Below are 21,031 nucleotides of genomic sequence, written 5' to 3'. Positions count from 1 at the left end.
GTCAGCAGTGTATTCAGCTATCAGTCTCCTTTAAAGTATTTCAGACTGGGCTGTTTTGTCCAATTTATAAAAGCAGATTAAGATCCTTAAAAGCTGTTGCTGTCTAAATAAAAGAAAAAGCAATATTGCAAGCTGAAAGGCAGAAATACATCAGATTCAGAACACTATCTTTCACAATTTTTCACTCAAAGAGCGGTGAGGTGTTGGCACAGCTGCCCATGTAAGCTGTGGTGCCCCATCCCTGGAGGGGCTCAAGGCCAGGTTGGATGGGGCCCTGGGCAGATGAGCTGCTGGGTGGCAGCCCTGCTCATGGCACGGGGTGAGACTGGATGAGCTTCTATGTCTCCTCCAAACTAAGTCAATCTATGATGTAGAAACTAGTTAACTGTATGTTAGTTTACAATGCAAGTGTAAGCACAATTCTGGTTCATACAGTTTAACGAATGCTGCAAACCAATACCCAAATCTGCAGTATTTATACAGACACTCAACAATCTCTAAGCATGACAGTACCCATGAGAACAAAGCAAGAGCAGGGAAAAAAAATCAACTGTTGAACAGTCAGCTCCCATGCAATCAGATGTGTATATAGGAAAGGACCATTTTAATTCCTGTTAACAACTAGAAAGCATTCTGCTGACCAAGGCATGGCTACAGAGCCTAACAAATGGTATTCTGCCTACCCAAGCTAACTACTTTGTTAATGTTGCCACGTGGCCTCTCGCACTATTTTAGTTGGAGCTAAACTTTGATGTCTATAAACAGCACCATTTTATATACAAGCACTCTAAAATAACACTTGCAACAGTATAATTTCCTACTGCTTCCAGAAAGACAGAAGAAACACATCACACTAAATAAGCCGCATGCAAGAGGATGCCTGCAAAATGATATAGGCCACAGAAGTCCACTCTTCTGTTCTGTTGTGGCAGCTATCTTCCTCAAAATTAAGCTGCATTTGTGATAATTAACTGCAAACTGTAGCAAAAGAATGGCCACCAATATCAAGTTCTTAAATTATGAGAAGAACATTTTGTGCTCCTTGGTTGGGTTTCCTTGATGATGTGTGCCTTAGAAATGCCTAAATGCCTTACAAATATTCTGGACTGATAAACACAGCAGTGCAGTTGTCTGGAGTACTTTTACCATCTTGGATTATTCTTTAAGAGTAACTGAGCCAAAAGCCACGAGGCTGCTGCAATGTTAGAAGAATACCATTCTGCAACAGCATACACAACCACATTTCCATGGAATGCATTCTGCTGGGTCACAGCTCACATTAGCAACAGAAAACATCCTGTTTTGTTCTCTTAAAAGCAAAAGCAATTATTTGAGGGAAATTACTGAAGATGATTTAGCTGTAAGCGAACAATGCATAAAATGAAAAGCAGAAGATAAATGCTATGTACTCAGAAGCTAATACTCAGATTTCAGCTTGACAAGCAAAACCCTAAAGGCTATTTATACCACAAGAAGTTACCAAACGAGGTTACTTATAGCACAAAGTTACAAATGTATCTAGTGTAAGAATTAGAATCCCACAGTGCTAATAAATCAGACAGGAGCACAAGGGTTGATTTGGCATGCAAACCTGCAACTAGGAAGAAATTAATCCTCTCTTCTCACTTATCTTACCGTACATCTGTATCTTCAGTCACAATTTATTCAAGTTTGCCTAGTTCATTCACATCAGAAAAACATCAGATAGAAGGGGGAGGAGATGGGGAAAACATCAGCCAAAAGAATAGAATGATGCAGTACCTCTAATCGCTGTATTCTTCCCTTGAAGAACATGAACAGAGAAGAATTTGGGTAAGCAGATTCTTTCTTTGCAAGAATCTCTTTTGCCTCTTTCAATCCTGCCTTGTTATCGCTGCCATCAAGAGCAAAAAAGGGGCGAACAACTGTATGGTACCACAACAGAGCTAATCTAAAAGGAACACAAGAGCAGAAATGATTACAGCTCATAAACAGAGATTTAAAGATAATGATCCTGAAAAACAAAGGATAGGCATCTTTAAGTTCTTATACAGCCTGACTATAGAACACAACACTATCACCATGCACCACCGCACAGTGCACGTACAATTCACTGCACTTAACCTAAGGCAAGTAACCCTCAAGCTCATAGTACATATCAAAGCAAAGCATCGTATCCATTAACTCTTTACGAGCCTATAGATTTGAAAACAGGAAAACCCACAAGAAAACAGAATGTAATAGTTCACTGAGAAACAAAAATAACACAAACCAACCCCACTCCCCAGCACATATACACACCTGAAATTCAATGCAAAAAGAAATATATCTGATGTTTGGAAGGGCAGACTTCTACGTGACCTACATCACTCAAGAAAAGAAGGGCAGAGCACGGAGCTTCCCAGGGCCAGCTGAAGGAATACCTGCTTCACCGTTACGCTGGGGAAAAGAATGCTGCATTTTCCCCCCAGAAATGACACAAAAGAAATCAAAAGGAACATTTAACCTTCATGTTTTTCTTAACCAGAAATACAATTCCTCAAGCACAAGAAACTAGCTCTGATGTCAATATTTCAGAAGTGACATCTGACTGTACTTAAAGTAAGTCCAGCAATAGAAGTATTAATTTGGAGAGAATGTGATAAACCGTTCTCATAAATTTTAAATAACATCAAAGTAACCCTTCATCCAAGAAAAAAGACCTGAATGCAATACAAAGATTTGGAGAAAAATTGGTATATGAAAGCTCAAAGACCAAAAAGACAGTAAGAAACACTCAATTTTCCTCAGATGCTAAAATTAAAAATAAACTGGAAAGACTGTTGGTCAATATTAAGGATAAATAATTGACATCAGTTACTCTCATACAAAATGGTATGCTCTCCCCATAGAAGACAATAAATCTACTGAGCATTCAAGGAATGCTTGTATTTACTAACATATGGGTTATTAGACACTAGAATAAAAGGTGCTGAAGAATACAGCACAACACCAACAAACCCCAAGCACACAAAAACTATAGCAGAGAGATCTAGTGCATTAGTAAGTGATGAATTCACTAAACCGTGGCACATTAAACAACAAACTGCAAGTTTATTTTACCTGCTGCTGTTTTCTTTAAAGCAACACGACTTCTTTTTTTCTTTGATCTTTTTTCCCCCATTTACTTACTTTCAGTACTACGTTATCTACCAAAGCATTTCAATATAGCTACTCACGTAGCTAAAGGGGCCTTCATGTCCTTACTTTCACTTGCATACATCAGTGAAGAAAGCCCCTGTAGGCGGTCTCCAGGAAAACCCAGCAGGTTGATGATTTTGAGCAGGTTTGGGGGCACCATGGATATGCAAAGATGAAAAAGTCCATATCCAAAGCTAACAGCACCTTTCAGTCTGTTTAGCGAATCCTCCGTTACACCTTCTGCGGCAACATGATTATCATTTGCAGCATCAGAAGTCAAGGATTCCTGAGTAGTTTTCTTCTGATAAATCTCCTGAAGCGTATTAATGTCCGTATAGCACTTATTGTAAATTTTCCAGGCTTTTCGGAGGATCCATCCACCTTTTATGTATGCTAAATGTCAAGGAAAAAAACATTTCAAGAAACGTATTTCAGACGGCGGAACACAGTCGGTAGGAAATGCTGTTTCATGTATCCTAGGATGCTCTCTATCAGCATTAAATTAACACTGCATAAAGGATTTTGCAAAATGAGCTGCTAGTGTCACGTAGAAGAGATCTTTCATATTGAGTAATACAAACTTCAGTGCTTCTCAGAGACCTTAAAACAGTGCACCACACAAAGGGACTTTCCTGTAGCTGTCCAGCAGTACAACTGGCAGGAAGAAATACAGAAACCAAAACAACTTCATGCTGGATTCTGTCCCACTACACAATGGAGACAAAATCACTGTCTGGCAAAACAGAAAAAAAAAATGCTTGAAGGAGGTTTTGCCTGAAGTCCAAATCACGTTCAAAGCAAGTTTATGGAAAAACACTTAAAATGGAGAAAAGAACAAAAATCCTTCCCCTGGGTCAGACAATAAGGATTTCAACATCATTATTACCCCCATCCCTCAAACTGTGAAATACAGGAACTTATAATTAAAAAAAATAAAATAGTAATTGACAGAAACAGAAAAGAAATTTAAAAATGATTAAAAATCTGTTTTCAAATACGTTTCAGCTGCCTGGCTTCTTAAATTTCAAATGCAAGCTGGGTACCTAATGTCCCTAAAAACCTGGTCTTGACCATTCCTAGTTTAGAACAGGAAGCCTGAGCCTCCCTGCCCACTTTACAGGAGGACACAATAGCAGAATGTGATGCCAGATTTGTGTGCTTGCACGGCACCCATCCTGGTTACAGCACATCTCTGGACAGCGGCAGAAGTGGTGAGCAGAAAGCAAACAGAGAATATACCTGTGTGCATTCACTCTAGAAGCTGACATAAGTATTTTGTCTGTGTTCAAGCCTCAAGAATTACAAACTGCACTGACAGAGGACTGAGAATGAGAAAAAAATAAAAGCAAGGATAGAGCAGTGGTGTTCTAAATGGGTACCACTGAGTTTGCAGAGATCAGTGTTATTAGTGATGTCAGAAGTAGATCAGAATTTGCAGCATATGTCAAATAACAGGAAAATGCTAACAATACCCAGCCACTCTGCATTTGACGTAACAAGTAAATTCCAGAGAAAGCATCATCACTGATTAGATTACTCCTTTTTCAATTCTATTTATGCAAAGCTGGTTTGATAATCTCAAATTACAGTGAGAAAGATGGCGAAATTTATTTTCTCAGATGTGACAGAAGGGTGCTGTCAACATGAACAGAAAGCATCTTTAAAATGAATCCTGTATCTTGAGTTCCATATTAAACCGTTAGGAGAATAAAAGCAAATCTGCTGCCATGATTGAGCTGCATTATGAGACTTATGTTAGTCCAGTTCTCAGCAATTAGGTCACTTTTTGGCTGCACAGAATATTTCAAGAATTATGTGGTTCACCACAAGATGAATACTCAACAACTTTTAATAGTAAAGCAATAGACAAATAGTCATAGAATGGCCTGGGTTGAACAGGACCACAATGATCATCTAGTTTTCAACCCCCCTGCTATGTGCAGGGTTGCCAATAAGATAACCAAGATGTTTTACTTATCCTATAGATCACGTTACTGTTAATAGGATTGAAAAAGTATTGCATTCAGACATGGGCACCAAGCAGAACTGACACCAGTGGGAAATAGTATAACTTGAGGCTTTACCTCCACCAGCATGCTACCTTTAACAGCTCATTAAGACCAGAAGATTAACAGATTTGATATGCTCAGATAAAATAATAATCTAACACAATAAAAGATTGAATTTATGATTCTTTAAACATAAAAAAGAAAGAAATCAAGCCCAATCACCAAGCTGAGCTTTTTTGGGAAGAACTTCTCAAAGTAGCTGTCGTGTCCATGACAGCAGTTAAGAAAAGGTAGTTCAATATTGCTGGTGGAAGCTACTGCAAGCTGCTGTATTACTAACTTCTTGATGAAACTATTTTTGTTTCATCCACGAGGGTGGAGAGGAAAACTGAAAATGTGCTAGGCATATGAGAAAGCAGCTTGCATGTCATCATATGCTTCTTGTCAAACTGTTCCAGGATGAAAAACGCAAGAAATTTTTCACTCATCATCCACTGATCAGCAAAATGTATCTGCCTCTGTACTAGTTTGAAATGAGACTCATTTCAGTAATCTGGTTGCTATTTCAGTACATCACCACCAAAAAAAAAGATGTTTACAAATAATCAGAAAGATAATACACTCGGAAAACCTAAAATAACTGACCCAACAATTTAGCTAAATGGTGTCACAATGACAGTAACTAACAGTCACTGATACTGCATTTAACTGCTTCAAATTTTAACTAAAGATTTCAGATTTATTTTTTCCTCAGTAGAATAACCCAAATATACTGCATGCTCTGCGGATCTCTGCTACCCACTTCAGTTCTCTGAGTAGCAGACAGGAGAGAAAGGGAACAAACACCACTCAGTTATAGTACCCAACCCAGTTACAGAGTTGGAGGGTGGGAAGGGAGGCAAAAAAGAAAAAGAAGAAAAAAAAAAAAGCAAAGACCTACAACTGCATCAAAAATAAGAAAATCTTTCTGCAGTAGTAGATATTGACATGGCAATCAAAAGCATACCCTGAATTTCTTTTAGCCAATCTGGCTTGAAAGAAACCAAGTCTGTCTTACAGAAGTAACTCTGTCCTTCACAGGAAGATTTTAATGTTTCAAAGGATCTTACTGTTATTTCCCCGAATTTCTTACAGCTGACCAGTAGGGATTTCACTGATAGCCTGCTCTGGCTACCACCTCTTGATGTTCACTAATTCTTATGAGAACCTGCAAACGTGTTCCCTTTCCACATGACCTTTACCACCTTCTCTGTAAACTCATGGATGAAGGAGCGTTTTAGGATTGTGCATAAGAAGAACCTTATGAACAGCTTTTCAGATGAGACAAGGAGGTTTGTAATCAGTAAGATGGGATTAACCTCTTTGGCATGCAAGGACACACTTGGGTGACCAAAGAGTAAGAAGTGATTCAGCAGTTTAGACTTGAACATGCTTCATTTAAAATTACTTTCACTGCCATCTTGTCATCTGTGCTGTCAGAGCCATAATGCCTATGGGACACACAGATTTCCCCAAGTGGCTGGGCTTCAGCTCTTTATAGCCTCTTCTCTCACAAGGGCCACAAGTAGCACACAGATGATAACCACCTTTGTACCAACTGCTCTAACACTTCTATGGGAATATGCAAAGGATTCCAACCAATCTAAGGTGAATTTCTCGGTTCCAAAAATGGAAAAGCTGTAAACTGTAATAGTATGATATATAAGTTGTATTGGTACGTATACAATGATAGAAAACTACCTCTACAAGCATACCAAAATGGGGACACTTACCCTTTGACTCAGATTAACTATTCTCTTAAAATAGAATCAACTCAATTGATGTGAGCAGTTATCTTGCCATCATAAGGTCAAGCTTTACTACAAAGACAGCATGCAAAAAACAAATACAAACATTAAAGCCACAATGCACCTGATAATTCTTGTTTTACAAACGAGAGCACAGCCAAGTACACTTGACAGTCTGCTACAATGATTTGTCTTTGGAGACGATCTATCATGGAGAGAGGAGATTTTCGTCCATCGACCTGTTTGGAATAACACAAGCACAGAAATTTTAGCAAAGATAACAAAGAATACTAGTCTAAACCTGACAATTCACAAATCCAAAACCAACTGCAAGCATTTTCTTGGGCAAAACCATGCTGAAATTTCTTTGATAACTCATCAAGCAAGCTCCTAATTAGTAAGTAAGAAAACTTTGAATATTTGCTTCTAGCTTTTTTTTTTTTTTTTTTTTAATTTTACATAAACTCAGAAAAAATTTAAATTCCTAACTTTAACGCACTCACAAACACATCAGACATGCAACTAAAAGATGTTTCTAATCAGAAGAGCAACATAAGGAGCACATGGCAAGGGGCAGGGAAAACACAGCACCACTTAGGAGCACACAGGTTCATTACTTTCTATCAGGTAATGTAAAAACTGAAGAAGAATATTTTTTTTTTGGCACAGATCCACTATATCACATCTTACTTCTCAGTCTGCATGCTTCATTCTTCCTTCACTATTTAGAATGAAAAATGTAGAAAGGGAAAACTCCCTAGGAATATGCCTGGCACTTTCATGCAGGCTCAATCTTATCCTTTGAGCATTGCTCGAGTGTGTACGAATGAAACTCAGCCCGTATCAGCCAGGCTATGAGCTTCCTGAAATAACTCCAGTAGCTCACTAATTTGAGGTCTTGTGAAAATAACTACTAACATTAACATAACACCCCACTTTAAAAGAGGAAACGCTTAAATGTGACTACTTTATGACACTTAAGATTTCAAACTGTGATGTTCAACTTACTTTCTACATTTACTGTTTACCTCAACTGCTCTTCATATATCAAAAACCATCTAGTAAAAACAACAAAACAACAAAACACAGAAGGGAAGTATCCAGAAATATTTATCCAATACATTGATTCCATATTTTACAGATAACGCTCTTACATTCTTTTTAATTTTATTCTTGATTGTTTCAATAACTCCAGCTTCGTCACTCTCACACAGCTTTTCTGTAGCTTTTAAGTCATCACATGCCAGCTGCATTTTCTCCTCTTCAAACGTCATCATGGCATTCTGCCAAAAAACAGAACACAGATTTGGGAGATAAAAATGAAATACTGCTATTCCTGCAACAGCTGCAGGAAGTTTTGATGAAAGCTTTCATGAAATCTGACTACAAAATTTCCTTTTTCATTAATGTATTAACATCAACACATACATCAGCACATATATGTCTACAAGGAAGCAAACCAGAGATCTGAGTGTGCCTTACCAAAAGCATACAACCAACCAGATCGTATTAACTAAGCCTTCTCCCCTTGTCTTAATAAAATTTCATATGCTATCAAACTGAGTATATTGTCACACTGCATTCAGTGCAAGAGGAATTTGTGAAAATTCACTTTCAATTATTGTTACGTAAGGCACCATTTGCTTTCATGCAGAAGATACTGCTTTTATATAACTCATTCATAGAAAAAACGGGTCTCTGAAGTCACAGAATCATAGAGTGACCTGGGTTGAAAAGGACCACAATGATCATGTATTTTCAACCCCCCCGCTACGGGCAGGGTTGCCAACCAGCAGACCAGGCTGCCCAGAGCCACATCCAGCCGGGCATTGAATGCTTCCAGGGATGGGGCATCCACAACCTCCTTGGGTAACCTAGTTAGTACTAAGTGACAGCTACTGCATAATAAGTAATAGGAACCAGCATTCCTACACGTGTAGGAAGGAAAAATCAATTAGAAAAAAGAACACACGCATCAGACCAACTATCACTGAACAAATTTAGAAAGAATTTAGGGACAACTTCTTAATGCTTTACTAAACAAAAGCCCTGAATGACACAGACATGCAGAGTGCTGCAGCTATGTTTAGAACAGTAGCTAAGCAAAATATATTCAAGATCCACTGATGCTGCTCTGTGAAGTTACATTGGTTCAATGCATCAATTCAGATAAGCAAACTTGGGAGATTCTTCCTCTTTCCCTTTTCCTCTCCTTTCCATTAACTCAAAACTAAGTCGCACACCACAGATTTCCTAATCAATGTTTTTCCTTGTACTGCATACAGACATTAGAGAGAATTCAAGTTAACTTCTTTTACAACATATGTATTTCTAGCAAATGGCATAAATTCTGTCTTTAAGAATATCACCACTGGCAATTCCTGGTGCAATCTAACATTAAGCAGCAATATCAGGATAAAGACAGTCTAAAATTCAGATCTGCTCACTTTTTTAAAAAGATATTCTCATTTTTAATACAGTTTAAATGCAACAGCAAAAGCTATTACGAAAATGTTATGAATGTTATTTTAATAATACCTCTATTGCACGTATAAGAGAGGCTCTTCTTATGGCTCTTTTATTGGAACACATAAATATTTCATATGTCTGAGAAGCTGAATCACAGAACATTTACTCTCTATTTAAACCACATCAGTAAGCAAGTTTTATATAACATAAAGACTTGTTTTCTACATACCCTTCACCTAACACTTTGAAAAAAAATCTAAGTCTCATAAAAAGAAACAGATTAAAGTATCCATTACTATGAAGTCATGCATTCACATACAAACATTTACCTCCACCCTTACAAACTAAAGCATTCACAACATCAACCACAAGAGCAGGGACGTATGGTTACTCCCTGCTCCCATCTACTCACCAAAAAACTGACAAAACTGGCTCCAAAACTCATTAATGGGCTATGATTTCTGTAAAGGAAACAAAGAGCAATTAACTCTATTTACACACATTTCCTATGGTAAAGACTGATATTACACTTCTTGATTTTGAATAATACATCAGTAAATACATGTAGGCAATTTTTTTTTTTTGACTGGTTGGTGGGGTTGGCTTTTTTAGGTGTTGAGTTGCATCATTCAGCTAAATGTAATGGAAATGGAAAGGCAAATTATAGTTATACATGGGCATACCTATTCATCCTTTCTACTAGGACTTGAATATATCTTCAAATAATTTTTGCACATTAAGCTGTTGATCTTACTTACTAAGAGCAGCCACTGCCATGAAAACACATTTCAAGCACGACAAAAAAAAATAATTTCAAGGTACCAGAGTTTCAAAATCCACCGATTTTACTCTTCTTCACCATCTATCACTACCATTTTGACCTTGCACACAAACATTAATTGGGTCTATTAAGAGATTCCCACTTCTCCCTCCAGCCATAAAGCTAATTCATTTCAATCATAAATCATATGCCACCGAAGCTGTTACAAATGAAGTTGCTACAAAGCACGTGGGTTTTTGCTGCTCTATTCTAAAGAAAAAACACGCATCTTACTCCACTACATGGAACAGTTCTAAGATAATTCGCTGCTTAAAAAAATACATCAGGTGTTCTCTTCTTTGCTGTGAGTCAACGTGAACAGTCACCAGGAAACACCTCTGCTATTATTCCCTATCTGGACTGCTGCCTACCAACAGCTGTGTTATAAAGAGCGGCAGCAATCAGCTACACAAGTTAAACGTGCTGCCTCCAGCACTCTCAGCACACACTGCCTACCTCATCATCCTCCTTGTAACTCACGAGGCATGCAGTTCCCAGCCTCACCACTCTGCTTCAGAGCGTGTAACCTCCACCATACATCTCAAGGGCACAAGCACTGCAGCACCAACACTGCACACCCACAGCTGCCCAATGGACCAGCACAAGAAATAGTGATGCTCGTGCCCTTATGTACAAAGTCACACTTACATCATACCTTCAAGAAAGCTCAAAAATAAAATGAGTGTTTCCCCAGGGAGGTGGTTGAGTCACCATCCCTGGATGTGTTTAAAGACTGATTGGATGTGGTGCTCAGGGACATGATTTAGCAGTGGATTGTTAGAGTTAGGGTAGCATGAGTAGGTTGTAGTTGGACTTGATGGTCTTTAAGGTCTTTTCCAACCTGAGTGATTCTATGATTCTAAGATTTTCCAGCTTCCCAAGATCTGCGTATTCAGAGAGAAAGCAGGACAGCCGAGGCAACCAAGGTGGCAAATCTGGGATAAATACCTAGATGTATTTTCAAACAACATGTCAGAATCCTGATTCAGCACCTGTAGATAATCAGTGTTTCATACTGAAATCCATTGGGAGCAAATTCAAAGTCGTCGCCCTCAACAGACTTTTAAAACACAGGGGGAAAAGAGCAACAAAGCCAAAAGGTGTGCCATAAATAATTACTTCAGGTTGCAATTTCCATTAAAATCCTTAGATCACACTTCTTGAGCACATTCTTCAGCTTCCATCCACACTGAAATTGTCACTTTGCTATTAGGCACAGATCAAGAGGTTACTTTAAGGGAGAAATTAAAATTCAAGCATCTCAACACGGGTTAAAGTGAAAAAAAAAAGGCTAAAGTTTTATGCCTTGTACTAAAACTTCGCAAAACAGAACCAAGATGGGGAGGGGTTTGTTTCCTCTGCACACAGAAACTGATGGAATACACGCAGCAACATTTGGCTCTCAGAAGGAAGCAGCATCCACGCGTTCCTTAGGACTTGGCAAGGAATATAGGAATCTTCTCACTGAAGTATAAATGCAAATTAAATACCATGGAACTACAGAACGAATGGTAGAAGTGATCCATATGAAAATATTTTCAATTCAAGACTGTTATTCTTTTTTTTTTTTTTAATCAATATTTATAAACACAGATCCTTCTGTTACAGAAATAGCTGCTGAAGCTTAAAAAGCTTGAAATACATCAGATTCAGATGTAAAGCGATTCCCTACCAAGGGAACGATATTTTCAAATAGAGTGATGTGAATTCGGGGGCATATTTGGGAGCAAAGCTGCTAAAACTGCATAAACAACACAACAGTGAAGAATGAAACAGCACAGCATCTCATCCAGCACCTCAATAGAAACACCAAAAGGAGCAGGCTCTTCCAACATCTTCCAAAATATCTGTTTGCCTTGCCTTTTTAGGATGTAAGAACTTGGTTCTTAAGAGTGCATATACATATTAAAATATTGATGCCTACACATGCATTTTGAAAGCCTTTACATTTCTTTTGGGAGAATTCAAATACAGCAGTAGTTACATTTAAGAGTCAACTGCTCTTCCAGGATTACAAGATTTTGAACTGCTTATAGCAATTAACAATCATTTTAAAATAAGAACAAAAAATAAAACAAACAAAAAAACTTAGGAAATACAGATTTTCAAGCATATTTGTCTAAGTTGATTTAAGAAAACTTGAGATATTTGTCAGTACACTTCAAGACAGCTCCCCAGCTCATTCTTTGAAACTCACAGTGCCCTCCCTGGAAGCATTCAAGGCCAGGCTGTGAGCAACCTGGTCTACAGGGAGGTGTCCCTGCCTATAGCAGGAGGCTGGAGCTAGATGATCTTAAAGGTCCCTTCCAACCCAACCATTCTATGACTCTACGACTTACAATTCTTACCCAGACAATGAAAAATGAGAGAAAAATCACTATTCTGAAAAGATCACTCGCTGCAATGCACGAGGTAAAACACTGCAGATTGAATGACTGAAAATTTAAAAAGATTCCATATAAAAGCACTGTCAATACAGAACACGTGGGCTCTGAAGCAAGAAAACACAACGTGTAACATTATACTGCATCTTAGAGATGCTTCTTCTTGAGACCAGGAAAGTCTGGCAACCAATTCATGGCAATTTCACAGCTACAGGCTCTTGCTCTTAGTCGTACCACAACTAAATTTGCCTTAGCTACGCGAAGGCACATGGAAGGCAGGGAACTGACATGGGAAAACCAGCATGGCTTCACTAAGGGCAAATCGTGCTTGATCAACCTAGTGGCCTTCTATGATGGTGTCGCTGCATCAATGGACAATGGAAGAGCCACTCATGTCATCTATGTCAGCTTCAGTAAGGCCTCTGTCACTGCACCCAACAACATCCTTCTCTCCATATTGGAAATATATGGATTTGATGCATGGACTGTTTGATGGACAAAGAACTGGCTGTAGGATTGAGTCCAGAGAGCAGTGGTCAATGGCTCCATGCCTGGATGGAAATCAGTGATGAGTGGTATCTCCAGGGGTCAGTGCTGGAAGCAATTCTCTATAGTATCTCCATCAGTGACACTGACATTGTGGTCAAAGGCACCCTCAGCACATTTGCTGATAACACCAAGCTGTGGGGTGCAGTCAGTACACCAGAGGGACCAAGACAGGCTAGAGGAGTGGGCCTTGGTGAACCTCATGAGGTTCAACAAACCCAAGTGCAAGATCTTGCACCTGGGTCGAGGCAACCCCAATTACCAATACAAGCTGGGGGATGAAAGGATTGAGCACAGCTCTGCCAAAAAAGACCTGGGGTTACCGGTGGATGGTAAGCTGGACATGAGCCAGCAATGTGCCCTCATAGCCCAGAAAACCAACTGTATCCTGGGCTGCATCAAAAGGAGCGTGGCTAGCAGTTAAAGGGAGGTGATCCTTCCCCTCTACTCTGCACTGGTGAGATCTCACCTGGAGTACTGCGTCCAGATATGGAGTCCTCAGTACAGGAGAGACATGGATCTGTTGGACAGTGTCCAGAGGAGGATCACAAAAATGATGTAAGGGATGGAACACCTCTCCTACGAGGACAGGCTGAAAGATCCGGGACTGTTTAGCCTGGAGAAGAGAAAGCTGCAAGGTGACCTGATAGCAGCCTTTCAGTATCTAAAGGGAAGCTGCAGGAAAGAAAGGAACAAACTCTTCAGCAGGGTCTGTGGTGACAGAACAAGGGGAAATGGTTACAAGCTCAAAGAGGCTAGATTTAGGTTAGATAAAATCTTTTAAAGTGGGGATGGTGAGGCACTGGAACAGACTGCCCAGAGATGTGGTTGATGCACCATCCCTGAAGACTTTCAAAGCAAGACTGGATCAGGCCCTGTGCAACCTGATCTAGCTGTGGTGCCCCTGTTCATTGCAAGGAAGTTGGACTAGACAGCCTTCAGAGGCCCCTTCCAACTTTAAGGATTATATGGTTCCACGATAAATGGGATAAGGAATGCTTTACCACATTCCTACCTAGTCAACGGATAGAAATTACAGTTACAACTTTATGGAAAACCATTTGTAGATGTAATTCAGTGCTTAAAGTCCATTTTAAGCAACAACTGCGTTTAGTGCTCAATCTTCACATTCTGCTAAATAATTTTTTCAACAGCTTAATGTTATCTTCACCTCTAGAGCTAGGACAAAGTTGATAACGATACAGTATGATCACAGCAACCACTACCACATGACAGACAACCAAAATAAGTTTCTGAGAAAAGCACACTTCCAAGAAAATAACCCTTCATTCAATGTATTCTGAGGACACAAATTTACATCCTTCTCAAAAACCCCAAAAGATGTAAGATTAAAAAAAAAAAAAAGCAGCATTTGAAATAACACTAACAGTAAAATAATAGCTGTACTGATACGGACATGAGTTATAGAATTCAATTCAAATGAACACTGGGATGTTGCAGTATCCAAGTTGTCTTTACCACTTTGAAGCAATAACCTCCACTGAGTGAAGAACAGTCACAAGGCTTTTAAATGGAAAATCTGGTGTCAGGGTCAGGTAAATCCCACAGTGAAATGAGTGAACTACATTTTCTCTCACAAATTCATGCATATAGTTTCGTGGACTGTCCTTTGCATTGTCTTCTCAGGAACTTCATGCAGTTCAACAAATAGATAAAACAAATCTTGCACATGGAGAAAGATAACCCCATGCACCACGACACACTGGGGACAACCCAGCTGTTAAGTAGCCCTGCAGGAGAGGACTGCAGTGCTCTGACAAACACTGAGGTAGACATGAGCCAGCCACATGCCCTCGCTGCTGAGAAGGCTGTGTTAGGCAAGGCCAGCAGGTCAAGAGAGGTGATTCTTCCTCTATACTCAAGGCTGGTGAAGCTGCATACGGAGCACTGGGTCCAGTTCTTTGACCCCCCCATACTTCTCCCAGAGAAATATGACATATGAAGACAGTCCAACAGATGAACACCAAGATGCTGAAGGGACTGGAGCACCTCTCTTGTGAGAAGAGGTTGTGAGAGCTGAGTCTGTTCTGCCTACAGGAGAAGAGGCTCAGGGGGAAAACTTATTGATGTCCATAAATATCTGAGGGGAGGGTGCAACTCAAGTAAGTTTCACCTGCATCACACTCCAGGGATGCTGCAAAGCACCACAACACCTTAACAGTAAAGACTCTAAATACTGAAGGTAGCCAATCACTTTTTGCCAGCTTTCAAAGAGCTGAATTACTCAGGTATTTTTTAAAGGATGGAAGCTGTGTGCACCCACCACCTCTCTTCAAGGCATAAGTGCTGGAAAGATCAAGCTTGTGCAACGTATGAGACGAATATAAAACTCATAAACTGAATAAGGAGTAAACACTGTTTCAGCTCTGAGGAATTACTGCTTTCTTAAATCCCACACGTGTGTTCTAAACAAACACATTTGATGGCAAGGATAAAAAAGCTCAGCAATTCAAAGAAATACTTAAGATATTAGACTGCCACTGGGTGTTTGATACATTGTGATACCTCAACAGATACTGATCAAATGGTAAATAATTTCTTTTATTACTGTTATCACCTTCTTGGTGATAAGCATTTGCATCACAGCAAAGTTCCCACCTTTGCTTTCTGTGAATACTAAGCTTACTAAACTTAAACTCATTGCAATAGATCTCTTTTCCAGCTATATGAAAGTAATATCATATGAGACACTGCTTTTCCCAATAAATCCCTAGCCATTCACCTCCTTTCATGGCTTCAAGATGATTACTCACTTTCAGAGGAAAGGCATTGAGCATGCCCCATTTTCACACATAATGATAACATTCTGGAGTTTAAAGCCTCTGTTTAATAAGGCTGAGACAATACAGCCCTATTTTATCACTAAAAGTTAAAAAAAAAAAAAAAAAAGAGAGAGAAAAAAATAATTGAAATACATTAAAAGAAAAATCAATTATTTCCCAGTATTTTTTCCTCTATTCATTTCCAAGATAATATTTCCCCTGCAAATACATTAGATTCTAAAGCTACTACAGTCCAGCTCACATTTAACTTTAAATAACATAGAGTGATTAACCCACCAATACAACCCCCAGCTTCTCTAGGCACTGCTGCTTTATCCACGACCCACTAAGAATTCCAGTCACACAGAAGGTGATGCTCAGGATGAAACAAAATAAATTGTTCTCCTCCAAAGTAGGAGACGGAAGCGTAATGAAAAATTAAGAATTTGTCTAAGTTCATAGATAAATATAGAAACAGCTAATGAATATTTTAAAACAAGCAGAAATGCAACAGACACCAACAGTAAGGAATTTACTGCAAAAACATACCACTCCTTTGGCCAAAGATTTTTCTCAAATATATTCTAAAAATTATTTGTGAGGTTACAGACATAGGCTGGCTCTTTACATGAGTACACATTTCAGCAGATACTGGCATATGAAATAGCTAGCCATCCTTCAAAGTTAGTTTCTTTAAAATAAGTTAGTTGGCTTTAACCCAAGACCCACATACTAGCACACTTCTACAATCTCCACCAGTCTGCCTTCTAACTTCTGAGTTACTAACACGGATTTCTGTTTACCTTTCTGTCATCAATCCATGAACTGTCAGATATTGTTCCATTTGGCAAATGGATCTCTTTACCTCCCCTCCATCCTTTTTACCACTTTGTTTGGCAGCAACACCTGCTTCCAACTTGAAGGCCAAAAAACCCTGCGTCACATTCAACGTGATCTCCACATATTCAGGTCAGTTTTCTAGTTACATGCACCATTTAGAGCAATGCACTAACCCTGAGAAATGAAATCTTACTTTAAGATACACATGTACTACACATGTAAGATACTGCTGCTAAAAACAGCTTCCTTCATATTATATATATATATATATATATATATATATATATCCTTTCTATCTAGCAGCTGCTCTCTTCCCTCTGTCACCATAATAAATAATAGCTCACGGGTTGCTATTAGGGCATTCAGGGCTTCTTCACATGCTGTCAGTCAGGATGCCATCAGCCTTCACCCCAGTGACTTACGTCAGTTCCCACTCTTCTGCCCTTATCTTTAGAGAAGCTACTGAAACATCTACATTTCATTTTCCCTCTTAACGTTCCTTAGCCGAGCTCCATAAACAAGAGTTTCAACAGCAGCGAGACAATCTACCTACTGATCAATGCTGGCTTAATGTCACCTTGTATTTTTATTGCTTACTTTCATCTGTTGTAAAAAACATTGCCTCTTAAAAAACTCCAGGTTTTAAAAATTCATGTACTAAGCATTTCTCTTGGTTTTCTGTTTTCTTTCATTTTTTTATTTTTCTGCAAGATCTCCTTCACCCAAACAGGTCATACAGTATGTTTTTCTTCATCGAGCCCATCCTTTAAACCTGTACACATTTTGTTTTAGAATCACTTTTCCACCACACTGTCCTTATTTTCTTCTGAGAAGACCTTACAGTATACATCTCACTTACCCACCTCGTTCCATTTCTCCTTTCATTTACACAAAAGTTGAAAACTTTATTAATCCCTCTCAGAAGCGAGAGCCATTCATAATAGTCAAACATTTCTGCAGCAGGAGACAGAAGGCTGCTGGATTTATAATATCCCTAATCTTCTGCTCTATGCTGTGAGTCAACGTTCAGTTAAAGAGCTTTTGATTATACTTGACAGTCTTCTCCCTTTGTAGCTGAAGATGTTTTTTAAACCATTTCTGAATTTAAAATGCTCTTAAAAAATGAAGACTCAGCAAAAAAACGCCTTTAGCCTCTTTCTTCTATTCCTAAATGTTAAGGAATCCACAGAACAGGAATGCAGAAAGAACGCTCCATTTCAGCATTCTTGCTAGTGCCAAAGTGGTCCACCAAAGCAATGCCATCCCACAGGCTGGCTCTGGGCTCTACTTATTATGCCAAGTCCTTGGTTAACCTCCACACCACCAGTTTAACCCCCATCAGAACTAAGATGGTGTCAATGCTGCTCATATTGAATAGAAAGATTAATACCAGTATCGATTAATACCAGTTCTGATTTCAACTACAAATCTATACTGATAACGCTAAAGGAATTAAAGGCAGTGGTGCCATCTGTTGCAGATCTATGAAAATACTGTATCTGTTCATATTTAGCTCACGATCAGAAAGTCCACACTGCTATCAGGTGGGGAATCCAGGCTTCTTAAAAGAAAAATAAAATCACAAACAAAAAAAAATGTACGCACTTATCAATGCAGCTTGCAGACGATTTTTCAAGCCCCCATAACTTCTGTCAAGTCTGGTTCAACAAAAAACAAGTCACAGGCTACACCTGACAAAAGACTAATGGCTTTACAGTGATATTCAATCCAGTTCCGGCTATATGCTGCATCTGACTTCTCTAGGTTCTAAATAGGGATACACTAACCCTAAAGATCAAAAGACACAATATTTTCTTAACTATGTCTCTGCATGACATAGTAACAATGATTCCAAAGCCAACCAATTCAAAGGCAGGATTTTATCATAGCAGTTATATTTACACTGCAATTTCTACCTTTGTTTCCTCAAGAACTGCATTACAAGCAGTTATGGGCTGTTTTTTTTTTTTTAAACTGACGTGGGGCTCAAAAAGCTCTTCAGAAGATCCACAAGCACCATGTAGCAAAGAAACCAGTTTCAGTTTGCTTTGGAACGTCAGCTCTCCTTAGATTCACCAAGGTTGTCCACTATCTCAAAGCAGCATTGATTTCTCACAAGATAATTCTAGTAGCAAGCGAGGAAGTAACAAAGGTAGTAATGAAATAAGAAATAAAAAGCAGAAGCAAAACCAGTAGTTTCTAGGGAACAATTCTAATTGATCAAACAACGTGGTTAACAGAACCAAAGTCTCAGCATGTAGTTAAGTTTTCAAACAAGTAACCTTGTAGGTTCTTGAAAAGTTTCTGCAGCATGTTTTGTGGTTTTTTTTCCATTTATCAAATGATAACTGCTAAAAGTGAAGGCATAACTGTTAACACACGCTCACACCACGCTAAGTTCAGAAAGCTGCATTTCATCAGACAGCTTTGAGCCCTAATGCTGCAAGTGACAAACACCCACACTAAACTATGGAGAACTCCCCAAAGCTGCTCCTTCAGCCTACCAATCCCATTTGGGATAGGCTCTACTTGATAATTTCAAGTGCATGCCAACAAAAACATTCTTATTTAGGGTTGTATGCAAATAAACACGTAACTGTATTACTTAAGTCCTTGTAGGGAAGAACATGTCTGAAACAACAGCTTTCAGTACTGAACTGAAAGCTGTTCACCAAAGGAAGTTCCATTCCCCAATGTCTCCAGAACTGGAATTTGTAGATTAAGCATGCTTTGCTGTATTTTCTTTCCCATCTCTACATGAAACTGCAATATACACCTAACCTGCATCTCAATAAAGGGCTGTCAGTTTCCAGCAAGAACCTGCTACATATTTTGGGGCAAGGCTGGAGATTTTTGCAGTCATTTAAAAAACAAGATGGTGATTATTAATTTATGAATGGCAAAACCACTTAATCTAATGAAGGAATTCCAATTTACTCCTTGTGGGTAGTGTTTAAAGGCTAAGATCAAACAATACACTTAAGCTAAAGGGCACCTTTTGATACAAATCAAACAAAGAAGCCCGCATCTGGAAAAAGGAACGAAAAAGAGAAGCTTCTGCACTTCTGAAGTGAGATCTATAGAAGCAAATGTTACAGATAAACAAGAAAAGAATTTGTAGAAGACATCATTACTTATTCTCTTTGTACCGCAGGGAGAACTAAACTGCATTCTGAACACAGGAACCATACCCACTGTACTCCCAAGCATTACTCTACAACATAAGAACACTGCATATCTAGGATTCCTGGACTGCTCCTAGATTCACATCAGCGAGAAAAAGCAATGGCACAACCACAGAGAGGGCAGAGCAAGAAAAACAGTAAGGTTTTCCTTAATTAGCACCCTGAAAGAAAAAACAAAAAAAAAAAAGATACCTACAACAACCTATGACATCAGCCAACACGAGAGCTGGGACCTTCCTCATCACCTGCAGCGCTGCAATCAGCTCCACACCACAGAACCAGCTGGCAGCAAGGCAGCGCTACGGAACAGGGCAGCACGCACCAAGGCTGGAACAGAACCTTTAAGGCTGTGGCAGGTGCACAGCGATGCAGCACTCTGCTATTAAGGGGGGTTCTGAAGCTGCAAGTCCCCTTCCAGCCACCCTTTCGCACCAAGCTTCACCTTTAGCAAATAAAACTTCAGTGCTGAAGTACAGCATCGCTGACGAAGCGCTATTCTAAGCCAGCGGAGGTATTTTTAATCACACAGACGACAGCCGCACAGAGCACATCAATTATTCAGAAGAGATGCACTACAGCAGCCCCGGCCCCGCTCAGACAAACGAGGGCAGGCGGAGCCGCCGCCCCCCGCCCGGGGCAGCTGAGCGAGAGCCGCCGCTGCGGGGAGGCGCCCGGGGGCTCACCGGTACTTCTTGAAGAGCTGGTCGGACTCGCGGAAGCCGTTGTTGAGCAGCATGTTGATGCCGGCCAGCGCCAGCTCCGAGTCCTCGATGGGCAACGGAGCTTCCCCGTCCTCCCGCCGCGCCGGCGGCTGCTCCGAGCCGGCCATAACGGCGAGGGGGCAGCGGGACGCGGCCGGCTCTGTCCTTCCCTTATCCCTACCGCGGAGGAAGGCGCCGGGTGCCCGCGTCCCGACCACGTCCCGTCAGCCGCCCTCCCGCGCTGCAGCGACGCGGAGCCGCCTCGCGCCCGCAGCCCTCGGAACGCGGCGGCGCCCGCCTCGCTCCGTAGCGCGCAGGCGCCGAGGGGACCGCGCATGCGCCGTGGCG

The 21,031-nt window shown here is 40.0% G+C and overlaps 1 protein-coding gene across 2 annotated transcripts in view; it reads right to left on the bottom strand.

The window, feature by feature from the left end:
* Positions 1-21,031, bottom strand: part of TTC39C (tetratricopeptide repeat domain 39C) — a 31,683-nt gene extending 10,652 nt beyond the window's left edge. For both annotated transcript variants that reach the window (XM_031612777.2, XM_090137481.1), the window contains exons 1-6: positions 20,666-21,031; positions 9,837-9,885; positions 8,110-8,238; positions 7,080-7,194; positions 3,198-3,552; positions 1,762-1,930 (exon numbers count right to left, since the gene is read on the bottom strand). In XM_031612777.2, coding sequence (XP_031468637.1) covers positions 1,762-1,930; positions 3,198-3,552; positions 7,080-7,194; positions 8,110-8,238; positions 9,837-9,885; positions 20,666-20,811 — 963 coding nt within the window. In that variant the 5' untranslated portion in view covers positions 20,812-21,031. The remainder of the gene's footprint in view (positions 1-1,761; positions 1,931-3,197; positions 3,553-7,079; positions 7,195-8,109; positions 8,239-9,836; positions 9,886-20,665) is intronic.

This window comes from Phasianus colchicus, chromosome 3 (genome assembly GCF_987193195.1).
Source record: "Phasianus colchicus chromosome 3, bPhaCol1.hap1.1, whole genome shotgun sequence".
NCBI lineage: Eukaryota > Metazoa > Chordata > Aves > Galliformes > Phasianidae > Phasianus > Phasianus colchicus.
This window is presented reverse-complemented; position numbering and strand designations above follow the sequence as displayed.